Source organism: Megalops cyprinoides, chromosome 12 (genome assembly GCF_013368585.1).
Source record: "Megalops cyprinoides isolate fMegCyp1 chromosome 12, fMegCyp1.pri, whole genome shotgun sequence".
NCBI classification, from domain to species: domain Eukaryota; kingdom Metazoa; phylum Chordata; class Actinopteri; order Elopiformes; family Megalopidae; genus Megalops; species Megalops cyprinoides.
Window position 1 is genome coordinate 27,541,802 of NC_050594.1, and position 13,979 is coordinate 27,555,780.

General features: G+C 47.3%; 1 protein-coding gene across 5 annotated transcripts in view; it reads left to right on the forward strand.

Annotated features, from left to right (window-relative positions):
* The window catches only part of cdc42bpb (CDC42 binding protein kinase beta (DMPK-like)), a 66,039-nt gene that overhangs the window by 21,416 nt on the left and 30,644 nt on the right, over positions 1 to 13,979 (forward strand). For all 5 annotated transcript variants that reach the window (XM_036541746.1, XM_036541747.1, XM_036541749.1 and 2 more), the window contains exons 2-6: positions 1,802 to 1,893; positions 8,714 to 8,797; positions 10,220 to 10,315; positions 11,445 to 11,593; positions 12,523 to 12,616. In XM_036541746.1, the coding sequence (XP_036397639.1) occupies positions 1,802 to 1,893; positions 8,714 to 8,797; positions 10,220 to 10,315; positions 11,445 to 11,593; positions 12,523 to 12,616 (515 nt within the window). The remainder of the gene's footprint in view (positions 1 to 1,801; positions 1,894 to 8,713; positions 8,798 to 10,219; positions 10,316 to 11,444; positions 11,594 to 12,522; positions 12,617 to 13,979) is intronic.

Below are 13,979 nucleotides of genomic sequence, written 5' to 3' on the forward strand. Positions count from 1 at the left end.
CAGGTTAATCTGGGCACCCAGATCCTCTCTGACTTCAGCGTCCATGATGCCTTCAATATTCTGAAGCCTGTTATTATGTTATGAAAGCTGGCCTGGCGAATCAAGCGAAGGAATCTCTCAAAAACACAACAGCGTGATCCCCCCCCGAGTACAGCAATATCAGGCCGTAGCCTGCAGTGCAGAGGCCTCACGGCTGTGTGCTTTATTTCTCCCTCTCCTGAGCAGCGCTGCTCTGCGCTCCGCTGTGTGGGACGCAGGGGCAGAGCGCTGTCGCACCAGCGCCGCTCTTCAGGAAGCGGTTGCACTAGGCGTGGTCCCCTCCTCAGGGAGGGCTCATAAGAGGGTAGCTGCAGAGGGGCGGTGGGGTTGGGCGGGGGCCCTGTTTGGGGGACGGGGGGGTAGGGGGTTACCGCTGTGTTTGTGTTATCCGTGTGTGGTCCCTGTCCAACACATCTCTGCACTTCCTCACTTTACAAGCCAGTTTGGCTTCAAACGGTCTGGGCTGCAGCGCAGTGATCATCACTGACTATCAGTGAATACTCAGTGGACAAGCACAGGTCTTTTCCCAAAGAGGGTAGAGATTGGTTTGGTAGCATGGCCTGCTTTTGAAAAAGTCTGTAATGAGTTTGTGTGAGTGGGAGACAAAGCTGTGTTTTCAGTGCAGAGGATGGATGCTGCTTCGGTGGCTGTGCTTGCAGAGTGTAGCCCCGGCTGCCTGTGCAGGGCCAGGATCATGTGTCCGCTAGTGGAGGCACCGCAGAGCAGCACATTAGCGTAATCTAACTGTGGGATTGTGTGGAGTCTGGGTGAGATATAACCGCTAATAGCCTACCCAGAATCTACAATTTACTCAGAGTGGTTCTTACTTAGAACCATCTATTGTTTTTTTTTTTTGTGTGTGTGTGTGTGTGTGTGTGCGCGTGTGTGTGTGCGCGTGTGCGTGCGTGTGCGTGCGTGTGCGTGCGCGTGTGTGCGCGTGTGTGCGCGTGTGTGCGCGTGTGTGTGCGTATGTGTGTGCGTGTGTGTGTGTGCGTGCGTGTGTGCGTGCGTGTGTGTGTGCGCGTGTGCGTGTGGGTGAATGTTTAAAGTAAAGCTCCTGAATGATAAACGCCCTGTGCAGCGCGCCGCCTGCATGCCCTCATATGGTAAAGCGTGTGGCTCTGCTTGCTGGGCGTTTGCCAGCCCCCCTGCGGTGCGCCCACAGGCCTCTCACCTGAGCCCGGGGCTGGATGATATCTGCGATACAGGGATGGCTGAACAGTGTTTATACAATATGTGCTGAGATACAGGAGCTGCTGTAACCTGAGCTCAGCCAGCGGGTGCAGTAGCCCTCTCTTTGGTCTTCCACTTTTGTGTTTTCTTTTAATTTGAGGGGAATCCTTAACATGTGGGTCGTGCTGTACAGTGTGGTATCTAGGCATCAAAAGGTGGAGTTTAGGAGAGGAACAACCAGTAAACGTTTGTAACGTACATGTTGTACATATTGTAATGCACAGGTGAAACAATTTTACCTATAACTGTGACAGAGCCGTACATAATATTCTCACATTTTGTTAAAACTGATAAGGTTCATAATTGCTGAAAGGGCAAGAATTTTAAAAAAGTGGTTTGCTGTATCTCAATGGGTTCTTATGTTACTCGCCTTTTCCTCCCTGCGCCAGTAAGCCTTCTGACCCAGAACAGATCTGTGCAGTCAACACAAGGTACTGTGGATGGGATCGCCTAGTCCATGTCCATAATGCTGCATGCTGTGTGCAGACAGAGGCTAAGTCATCTCTCTCTCCCCCTCCTCTTTGTACAGTGAAGCCGTTCACCACCACGGTGAAGGAGATGCGCCTGCACAGGGATGACTTTGAGATGCTCAAGGTGATCGGCCGGGGGGCCTTCGGAGAGGTAAGATAACCCGGAGTGTCAGTCTCGCCTCGCAAACGTCACCCTTCTCTGCCCAGACGCCATGGCCGTTGGCAAACATTACCCGTGTCGGTACCAGAAAGTTGCAGCACCAGTTCCTGTCTGTTTACTGTGTAACCGCAAGCAGACTGTTTTGGGTGTTGGCGTGACTGGCGCCTCTGTAGGGCCCTCACTGGTTGCTTCACACCCCAGTGTGAGCTCGGGCTCAGTGTGCTAAGACTGAAGCCCAGCCTTTACCTGCTCTTTTTTCACACTGGCCACACCCAGCCGTGTCCATGGTGTCTGAACTGATTCCGGAATGTTCACCTGACACAGAGCCCGTTAACAGAGTCCCGCCCTCAGAGTGAGCGCTGCTTTTGGTATTGTAGCACAAAAATGAATTGGACTGTCACTGCAGAGCCCTGATGTCAGGGAGGTTTCCACTGTTTCATTTGACAGTTTTTTTTTGTCTATTTATTTTACAATACAGTGTATTCATTGCATTCATTGCATTGCAATGAGGACTCTACAGAAGAGAATCCCATAGAATGAAATAAAACATGCCACCATTTTTATATCAAACAATAATATATACAAAGGGTTTATTGTAAATAAACGGTGCATCGTCTTCACCTATATCATTCATGAATTGTGTAATTCTCTGGATAAGAATTATTATAATATGTTACTGATTCAAACCTCATCTTTTCTCAGCTCCACAGTTAGTATTTTAAGATCCAGATTTGGAGTGGGTCTTAACTGTAGTTTGTCTTCTCAGTTCAGCAGCAGTGTACAAACATTGCCGAACTGTCCCGAAACTCACGTCTAGTTTCCAGTGTAATGGATTGTATGCCTTGTTCTGAAAAGTTGGTTTAATAATAATGAATTTAACTGGGAGACAATAGACGAAGCAAAGTGAGATGGCAGGATGCCCTTCCAACCAGCTCTTCCTCCATCTCCCTTTTTTCTGTCCTTCAAGGGCTTATCCTATCTTGTCATTGTGCCTCGTTCCTCATCCTTCGCTCTCAGGCCTCTCTGTCGGGCCTTAGAGCTGGGGATTGTACTTTTCTATGGAATGTCTTGCACAAGTTCCCCCATGGCTCATCTGTAGCATCAACAGAAAAGGCTGAACTGTTGAAAGTCCTTGTCTCAGATGTTGCTGTGAGATGCTTTTACACGTATTGTCAGAGATCCACAGCCATCTTTAGTAAAGATTAAAAAAAAAAAAAAAAGGCATTTCATTCTTAAGCATGATACCTTTAGTGTTATACCTTTCACTTGATGTGTCTCATTGTGTTTTTAAAATAGGATTTCCAATGACCTATTAGCCTCTCTGTTTCCTGGTGAAAAGTCAACACTGAAATAACTAATTCAGTGACATTTCAATTATTAGTGCTCGTCAGTTTATTAAGCTTGTGAAGATAATTATTTCACCGCACTGGCACCTCAAAATGAAGTTGTCAGTCGACTGAGACTAAAGCACGCTGCCTCTCATTTGAGAAAATTCCAGGGCGCTGGAATCAGGGGCTTAGCCTGTTGTTGCACTGGGCAAGGTGCTGTCCTCCAGGACTGGATAGGCGAGAGTCATGTGCTGCGGGGCACTGAGGCTCCACCGGAGCTGACAGGGAGAGGGGTAGGTGTGGTGTCCGTATGCGCAGGTGGAGCTGCGCTGCTGACTGGAGCTCTGAAACAGGGAGGATCAGGGTGTGGGCCTGCAGGATTAGTGTTGTAATACCACAGAGCTGCTGTCTGCTGCAGGAAGGCCTAAAGGGAGGCAGACGGCAAGCTTTTAATGCGTGGTTTAAAGCAACACTCCTGCTGCTTTCTGTGTGTGTGTGTGTGTGTGTGTGTGTCTCTCTCTGTATGTCTGTGTGTGTCTCTCTCTGTATGTCTGTGTGTGGGTGTCTGTGTGTGTGTGCACGTAGTAAATCCTGACTCACTGAGTGCCATTGCATATACTGTTTCCTGAGTGCCTGTTACCACAGAATCCAAGGCTTCTTTATATTTTATCAGTTAGGATTTCCCAAGTTTTTGTTCTGGCTCGTAGCTCACCTGTTGGGGAAGTCTAAGGCAGTACATCAGCCCTTCCCCCACTGTGCCTCCTCTGCTGTGACTCCTTTTGACTACGGACAAGGACAGCAAGGGGTATGTGGTGAGGGCGCGGACAACACCGCTTCCAGGAGAGGTGCAGGAAAAGGATATTGTCTGTGAGAGGGAAATGATAAAATTGGATTTCCCACCACAGATAATGTGCCTTGTCACACACGGGAGAACTAAGCCCCCATCCAACATTTCTTTAGCCAACAGATAAAACGGCACTCTCACAATTAAGAGGAAAGTTATTTTTAAGTTTTGCTCATTGTGCGGTTTGGATGCTACCCTGAGATTTGGACGTGCAATTTGCATGCTTCCCAGAGAGAGCTATTTTAACCATTATTTGATCAGTCTTCTTATTCACCTAGCTTTAGATTGATATTTTGTACCCTTTGTTTGGATCATAGCTGATCTTGTGCAACTTAGGCACATGTTTTTAATGTGTACGTAAGAGAAATGGACATTTCAAGGCATTTTAAGGTGCTCTAAAAAAATTTTCCCAAAACATTCCGTTTGAGGTTGTCTGTGTTTCCAGTGAAAATGTGTTTATTCATAGAACATGATCACTTACTGGAGAACCATTATAAATAAACTCTTTTTCTGATTGTGGTTTCCTTTGGTCCAGCCCATCAGATTCAGGAGAAAATGCGTGTGCTCAGGCAGTTCCCTCTTCGGCAGTTTCCTGTGTCTCTCCGTCACAGGATAAATACCCCAGATCCCAGTTCAGCCAGCATTTCCTGTTTGCGACTGATGCCATCTTGACGTTGAGATCCCTGTTTGGGGAGGACGATGAGCAGAGGTGGAGGAGGGCAGGGGGGATTTAACTGCTCCTCTATAGAGCTGCAGACCTGTTACGCTAGGCACATCACCGAAACATTGTGAAAAACTGTCTCGGTTGTGGCTTGGGGCCTTAACCAAACAGGAGTTTGGCTGATTTCGCCTATTTGTCACAGTGACTCACGCTCTCGGTTCAGGGCCCTGCAGCATCACGCAGGGCTCCCTCTGCACGCGGGGGCTGATTGATTCAGCGAGGTGTCAGTCCCCCCCACCCCACCCCCAGGCCCAGTAAGGCCGGCAGCCCCTGAGAGGGCTTCCTTACTGCCCCCCTGAGTGCTGCCTCCGCTGCTGAAGAGGGCCCAGACCCGGGCCCAGCTCGCCACTCCACCGCCGAGAGCCACATCCTGACATTGTCCAAAATCAACAGCGCTGCAGTACTTCCTTCTGTCCTTTCCCTTACAACCAAAAAAAAGCTTAATTTATTACTTGTTTCTTACCTATGATCGGCAGTGTCCTCTCCGTCACATTTGGGGAAGATTCCTCGCCTACTGAATTGTGTTGAGAACGTGCAGATGTACGCATGAGATTGCTTGCTTTAATGTTACATCAGCATTGGCTTTCTCTGTCCATGGTGTTGATCACAAATGATGATTTGATTTGATGATTTGACACTGATCTGATTCTGTTGAAACATAGCTGGATTTGTAGAACAGACTTTCCAGTGTGCTTTATTGCACATCAGTACATGTTAATGAGAGAGAGAGAGAGAGAGAGAGAGAGAGAGAGAGAGAGAGAGAGAGAGAGAGAGAGAGAGAGCCATTCTGAAATTCACTGCTTAGGTGTTGTTCCAGTTATAATTCTTATTGCATTTATATCCTTTGCTCATTTTCCTCAGAAACAACATTGCGTGTTACTAATTTGGATGCTACAGTCCATCCATCCACGTTACATGCATGCAGTGTTTTTGCAGAGGTTTTCGGTTAATCTGCTCTCTGACACCGCGCTAAAGCGTGTACAGCAGGAAGGCGTGAGCAGTGTCCCCTGTTTAATTAGGAGGCCTCTGATGGACCTCCTGACTGGGTCTGGGGCTTTGGGCTGGGAATTAGGACAGGCTGACACTCTGCCTAAATGTGTGTCTAAAAAAGGAAAGGAGGAAAAAGAGACAGAGAAAGTGATTCATGGCAGAGTGTGTTCCGTTTGTTTTTATAATGAGGTCACTTATCTGCAGCGGTGAGGTACCGCGGCGGTGGCGTGTGTGGAGGAGTTTATGGATGTGCGTGTGAGTGTGTGTGCCTGCGTGTGTGTGTATATGTTTGATTGCGTAACGTTTGAGTTTAAAGCCAGTTTTCCAGGGGCCACCTTAGCTGTAATTGTGCCATTCTGATATGAAGTATGGCTGTTTGCATTGTGAGTCTTTGTGAAGTTTTATTTGTAGCACATCTTTTGTTGGTGCTGCCTATATTTCCTTGTTTATATACAAATATATATTCAATATATTGTATATTTATAATGAAATGAACAGTGAGCTAATGAAATCTAATCTAATCTAATGAAAATGTATTGATAGATTCTTGTGGTTATTTTCAAACATGCAGCGAGGAAATAAAAAATTATTCTTTGTTGAATGATTATGATTATATGCACGTCAGGCACAGAACACCAGGGGCAATGTTTTCACTTTCAGGCTTTGAGCTATTGATGCTGTGTGAATGAGCCCATGCTGCCTGCTTTTGAATGAGCCTTCTTAAAGACCCTTTCTATCCTTTGCAAAACACTACAGCTAAACATGCCTGCTTCAGCTTGACTTGTCTGGGCTCTGGACAAACCTACTATCTGATCTGGGCTTAGCGAACACACTGGCCAACAGTTTACTATAGAAATGAGCTTATAGGTAAATGCTGGTTGGCGGAAATGACGTTTAGGAGACTTGGTAATGTGTACCGTCAGCCTGAAAGGTACAGTGTTAAATTGCCATGTGTAGATGAACTGTCCTTCAGTAGGAATGGTAAATATAAAAGAAAAAGAGTATTGCTGACACCTCTCTCAGGCCGTGAGTAAGGGAATGACCGATGAAGCCTTGAGGTTCAGAGATGAATTGTCGTGCCACAGTGACCTAATGCACTCAGACTGATTGAGGGAGCTGTGCTCAGCCGTGGGTATTAATTTGGTTTTATTGTGAGAAAAGCTGATTTGTTGCGACCATTTGAAAGAGTGTGGGTGACTACTGATATGAATCATTTACTCATCACTGTGGCAGACCTCACTCTCAGAGCAAGACTGGGCTATACTCGTGTGGAGGCACTGTGTAACTGTATGTTGCTTTACAAGGCAAAGCTAAGAGAAATGGACAGTGGAGAAAGCGGGATCTTGCTGGGTCGGGGTTTTGTTTCTCAGATGTGAGGCATGTTTGGCTGTTGTTTTCGGGGTGTTTTTTTTTGCTCCCTGAAGGGACCCCACACAGTGGGCAGCTCATGCACGCCCGTCCCCCTCTGATGAGAATTCCTCTCTGCGCCGCGGGACCTCTCGGCGCCTCGTCAGAAACGTTCTCTCGTCCCGCACAGGCCGCCTCCGGTGCTCCCAGAGTCGCAAAGATGACAAAAGCCCCTTAGTCACCTGGGCCTGTGGCCACGCTGCCGAACGCGGAGGTCACGTGACCCGGCCGGAGCGGCGCGGCTTCCTGAGAATCATCCGCCCAGCGGCAGCTCCTCCAGCTCCTGCCCTTATTTGTATTCTGAAGCTGGAGTCATATTTTTGGATTCTGGGTTCAGTGGGCTGTACAGTGAGACGGTCAGGGCGCATTTATTCCCCAAGTCTGCTGGGGCAATAGGACCAGCTGTCTTGTGCTCCACTTCTGATGGGAGCCCCTGCTGCTCTTGGGCAGTGGCAACAGTATTAAGCGTGTTTGATATGGTGAGCAAGCGCTGGACTGTGGAGGACTTAGTGTTAGTTTTGAAGAGCCAACCAGCCTTAGAGTATATGGGCAGAGGTACAGCACAAACTAGATTCTTTCAGTCACCTCTGTGTGATAAAACTGAGTCAGGGCTTCCTCCTGTCTCTGCCTGCTGTGAAACAGTTTTCCCCCCTGTCAGTGCACTGGGCCAGCGGTCTCCTGTTTGGTGTAGAAAGAAGACCGCCCCCTACTGCCCCTCCACCCTGCACCGCATCCAGCAGCAGCCTACTTTTCCCATCCAAGCCTTCCTCCTAGGTGCTAACAGAGCGCAGCCCTGCTCATACTGAAGTTGCAGGGTGCTATGGCTGCTGGCTGCTGTCCCGGGCTGCGTTGGTATGTGCGTACCAAGGACATGCCTGCCCCTTCCCGTGGATGCGTGCTCTGTGTGTGTGTGAGGGGCCGAGGGTGGCAGAGAGACGCATTATGCACTGCAGCTGGCTGATGTGGGAGGATGTGCCACTCCTTCTGGGTGCACTGCACTTTAACTGTCTCCTGCCCTTTATGTTTCTGTCACAGTTCCATCTACATCACAGTGCCTGGTCTTTTACAAACCTACAGCTAGTTGCATTTACAACCACTGGCATTTACTATTATATTGCTGTTACTCTGTTATTGTTATTGTCCGTGTGATTCTGATGACTGAACGTGCCATGGTTTTACTATCCCTTTTTGCATGCTGAATGGTTGTTATCCTACAGTTCCCTGAATGCTGTCATCCCGGTTAACTCTATGGTCTATAATTCTGTGATCTTTGCCTGAGTGAAAACACTCATTGAGAAAACGTGAGCAGGAGGAAGTGGTTGAAATAAGCTGGGATAAAAATAAAACGAGGCTCAAATCCTTTGCATCTTAATCTAAAGCCCAGAGATGGCAGACCACTGATCATTTGTGCATCATGTGACCTTCCCCCCCCCTTTCTCTCTCTCTCTCTCTCTCTCTCTCTCTGTCTGTCTCTCTCCCCCTCCCTCTCCCTCTCTCTCTCTCTCTCTCTCTCCTTTTTAGGTTGCTGTGGTGAAAATGAAAAACACCGAACGAGTGTACGCAATGAAAATCCTGAACAAATGGGAGATGCTGAAGAGAGCTGAAGTAAGGGATGGAGATTTGTTTGGAAATCCTCGCTGCTTCTCCAGTGGCAGATAAGCAGAATAGAACAGACCCCTTGGCTGTTTCATTTCTCCTTCTGCCTCCCCATTTCTGCTCATCTTTCATAATGCCAGTGGTGGATGCCTGTACCGGTCCCCGTAATAGTCATTTGATTTGGTTTAGGGATTACAGCATAGGGCAATATTACATATTGTGGGAATAAATCTGAGTTTATTTTGCTGTAAACTCTTGCATGATTATTTTATTCTATTAAATGTAAACATCCAAGTTTTTCATTATTTATGATTTATCAAGAAATTCAGGGGGTAATTAACAACAACAAAAAATGCCTAAATAATGTTTGAGATGCATGCAATGTTTGAGATGCATGCAATGTTTAAATATTACTTTTAAAATAGCATATTTGCTTGCCTAAATTGTCAAACGTTTGTGAATATTTACATTCGCGTTTGCTGGTGATGGTCTGAGACGGTGATATTGCTGCAGTGCACCGGTGAAGCCGAGTGTGAGGGCGGCTGGGAGACTTTTATTTTATTTTCCCCAGCTTGACCTAGTTTCCCTCCGTCAGGTCTGACAGCGCCTTCAGGCGCTCCCTTCTCCCCACCACTTCCATGTCAGGAGACCTTTTGTCAACAACAAGTTGATCATTAATCCCTCAATCCTGTAATGTCGCTGTTTGCACAGTGCGGAGGGGGACCCAGTGCGCCTGCGTGCGGCTCATTTCATCAGCGTTTCAGATCTCTTCATCCTTTATCTTTTTAAGTTAGATTAGTGGCCCGGCGTTTATGCTATCAGAGAGGATGACAGTGATCAAGAGCTGTACTCCTATACATATGCCTTCACTGCAACATTGCTGATACAGTAATACATCACGCATATAGGAGATCAAAGAGGGCTTCATTAACGCAAGCTGAATAGATATAGTCAGGGCAGTAGTGTAACGCAGAGGTTGAATTAGAGAAGGTTACAGGTTGTCATTGCTAAGCAGGTATTACTGTTATACTTTTGAGAGTTGTTCTTAACCTAAACGATCAGTTGATATGTCTGTGTAAGTCACCTTGGTGTTGGTAGTAAGTAAATAATGTCATAAAATAGAAGTGTGGTAAGGTTAGTGCTGGGTCTTCTGCATGTGCATCAGTGGTTTGCCCGCCATGGGGTGAGAATGACGTTCCCAGCCGCCGAGCTCTGCGTCTCAGTGTGATTTGATTGGAGGTAATAGCCGTTCAGGGGTGCGGTGGCCTCGAGTCGGTCAGATGGGCTGACGAGACGGCAGAGTGAGAGGTAGGCAGAGCGGAGCGGGGGAGGCCCGGCCGCGCGTGACAGGAGGTGACAGACACGGAGTGACAGCGCTGTGTGCCGCGCGCACGCGTGCGCAACCAGTGACCCGCTGTTGTTGCCCGCCAGACGGCCTGCTTCCGCGAGGAGAGGAACGTTCTGGTGAACGGAGACTGCCAGTGGATCACCACGCTGCACTACGCCTTCCAGGACGACAACCATCTGGTAAGAGAGCAGAGAGCGAAGCCACGCACAGATCAAGGCTCGCTTAGCATTCCCTCATCCAGGGCCTGTGACCTTCACCTTGGTCACGTGACACTGACAGGCCCACACTACTACCTGAGGACAGAATAACTCATACCACTCAATCCTGTAAATGTGTCATTTTAAGGCAGATACACCATTATGCAGCTGTTGCCTCTCACTGTTCACCAGACTTGTTGTATTTGTCTGCAGACTTCCCCACTTGTTTCTGTCATGACAAGTCCTCCCGGCACGTAGTGACAGGAAGGCATGCTCCGCGTGATAGATGGCAGCTGGCACCTTTTCATCTCTTTCCGCTCGCTTTAAGTTTTCTGTTAAAAGACACGCTAAAACACAATCGACCAGTGTTTACTAGGTGGCAGATTCACGGTTGCTTTGACGGTTAAACGCAGTGAGAATGCGTCCTCCTCCTCCTAGGGGATGGGGTGCAAAGATGCGTCTCTCTGTGACCTTCCAGCCTGTCTGCTCTGAGCTGCGTGACGGCTGCGGTTTATGGTCATGGATGATGCTTAGCTGGTTTTTGGCCATTTTCTGCGGGGCGCAGTGCCTAATAATAGAGCTTTCAGTATTCTGACTTGGCTACCAAAGAAGACTCGGTCCATGACCAGACATCCCACCCACTCATTAAGTATTAATTCCACAGCAACAGAGACTGCGAGCTTCTCATGCCTTGCTGCCTGTGTGACAGCTTTTCTCATGACACACACGTACACACACATCCACGAAGAGCAGGGTTAGTTCAAAAAAATTATGAATACAGTTGACTGAACCATACACAATTTATCAGTGTGTGCACCCTTCATTCGAGATATCTGCTATTATCATTCTTGGCAAAACTTACCATTTTTGTGTTGCTTCAGGGCACAATCACCACAGCCAAGTGTAGTGTAAAAACACAACTGCGTTTTGTTCTTCATGCATTTGGGCTTTATCTCATCAGAATTACAAATCATATTTAAAAACATAATAACTGCTTTGTTCTCCAGGTATTTTATTTGCCTGTAAGTCTATACTTGGCATGCTGTATTTTTAATTGAGGATTTGTTTAGGCAGGCAGATTCATTTATATACTTTTTCCCCCCAAATGCAGTACTTGGTTATGGACTACTATGTTGGAGGTGACCTGCTGACATTGCTAAGCAAGTTTGAAGACAGGCTTCCAGAAGACATGGCCAGGTTCTACGTGGCGGAGATGGTTCTGGCGATCCATTCTATTCATCAACAGCACTATGTACACAGGTGAGAGCCACTAGAGGACAGAGGAGTTTGACCACCACAGTTTGGAAGACACAGACTAAGACAGGGACTGATAGGGGGGGTTCTCAGTATGACTGCAGAGCAGATGAGGTCACAGAGACCCCGTCCTTGGAACCATTTGTTTACCTCCATAAGGAGATTCACAGCCATGTCCCACTGATACGCTTAATTATGTGAGTAGAGATCGCTCCTCCAGGATACAGCCAGGTTTATTCACGGGTTTGGGACATTATATTACATTATTGTCATTTAGCAGATGCTCTCATCCAGAGCGAATTACATAGGTTACAGTTTTATCCATTTATACAGCTGGATATTTACTGAGGCAGTTATGGATACCTTGCCCAAGGGTACAGCAGCAGTGCCCCAGCGGGGAGTCAAACCTGCAATCTTTCGGTTACAAGCCCTGCTCCTTACCGCTACCCCACTCAACGTCGCTGTACCGGGAGCATGTGCACGCCGCGTATTGGTTTCCACCCCGCTAGCGCTGTGAGCACAGCACCACCACCACCACCACCGCACAACACAAGAGCCTGTGTGTGGCCAACAGCCATGGTGCCCTTCTCAGCTGCCCACCCGGGCAGGGAGCGTGAGGACGGGAGCGCTCAACAATGCCGAGCTGTTCCCCAGCGCGGCGCGCGGGCCCGGCCAGCGCGGAATCTGACCCGCTCAGCGCTAATCACGGCCAGGGGAGGGGGGCGGACAGGCCCGCTCTTTTCTTTTTCACAACAGATCCTGGCTCTGCTTGTGCAGCAGGTTAGTGCTGCAAGTGTCAGAGCTGTCGAGGAGTTAGTCAGAGCTGCTCTCTGAAATAACTGCTTTGTTTGTTGGCAGCAGCAGTGGAACTGCAGCGTGTACTTTTATTTTTTTCAGTGAGGTATTCATTCAGTGATGGGAGTCTGTTTTTTCAGGGATATCAAGCCGGACAACGTTTTGCTGGACATGAACGGCCACATCCGCCTGGCAGACTTTGGGTCCTGTTTGAAGATGATGGAGGATGGAACAGTAAGTGCCACGTGCCTTCCTGGTCCACAGTGTCACTGAGTAGGTAGATTATCTGTAAGGAGTATTAGTTCTTCTGTAAGGATTGCAAGGAAAAAAGCTTCTGCTTCCACAAAAACATTTCAGATTTGCCACCTTTCCATCAAAGGGAAACTGCATGTTGAAAGCATTTAGTTATTTATATTAATTAATTCTCTGTTGCAGTGAAGGAGTCTAGTGTTAGCTTGACTCCCCTGTCAGAGTCATACGTCATTAAAGGGCTAATTGAAAATCCAGTTGTCCTGCTGCAGGCGTTCATGGGTCAGTGCGGGGGCTGATGAGAAGGAATGGACTGGGAGAGGGCTGTCTCCCCCTCAGAGAGGCAGGAACTGGTCAGTCAGTCTGAGGCGGGACATGGGCAGGGCCGACAGGAGTCACAGAGAACCAGACTCAAGGGGTTTATGTTCACAGTGGAGAGTTTGTATTGATCCAGACACATATTTCTTAAGTTAGTCTTCAAAGGCTAACATAAGTGAAAACTAAGACCAGTGGGGTTAGGGTGGCATGTGTTGAAAATCAGAGGTGCTCAGATCACAAGCACTCTGTCAGATTGTCATGTTTTAATGGCCTGATGTTCTCATGGTAGAAATAAGAACATGGAAATAGTACATTTTTTCATTTTGTCTCCGATGATTCAACATGGCAGGTAGTGTACAACAGAGGTGAGTGAGTGTGGCACAGCACAATCATGCATTAGTCAGTATGATTTAAATAAATCTAAAACCATATATGAGAGAGAAATTCTTTAATCAGGGACAAAACTCGATAACAATCATCAACAAATGAAAGCTCGGACAGCTCTTACATTACATTACGTCATTTATCAGATGCTCTTACCTAGAGCGACTTCCATGTAAGTGCATCACTCTGCTGAGAGTAGTTATCGAGAAGTATTACAAGAGGTCAGTAAGATACTGAGTTAAGTGCTAAGCTCTTGCACACACTGGAAACTCACATCAGATACAGCTCCCAACCACTGCTTGACATATATTTGTAAAGGTTGGGTGTAGATGAGCAAAGCATGAATGTGATAGTTGGGTGTAGAAGAGCAAAGCGCTGAATGTGATAGTGTTCTGATCCTGATTTCAAGGGAATTATCTTTCTGCACACACTGTAGAAGGATACCCTTTGTCTTGCTGAAGGTAGAAATAATTAGAAATTATACAGCTGTCTTTATTTCATACAGCTCTTTATTTCTGTGCTTTTATCCAGAGGCTACATGGAATCCATTTAGGCAGCATTGAGGATGAGACTAATGATCATACACAAGTTAAATCTGTGCTCAGTCCTGATTTTGAGAGTGTTTTTGAGAATGAGTGTTTCGGCA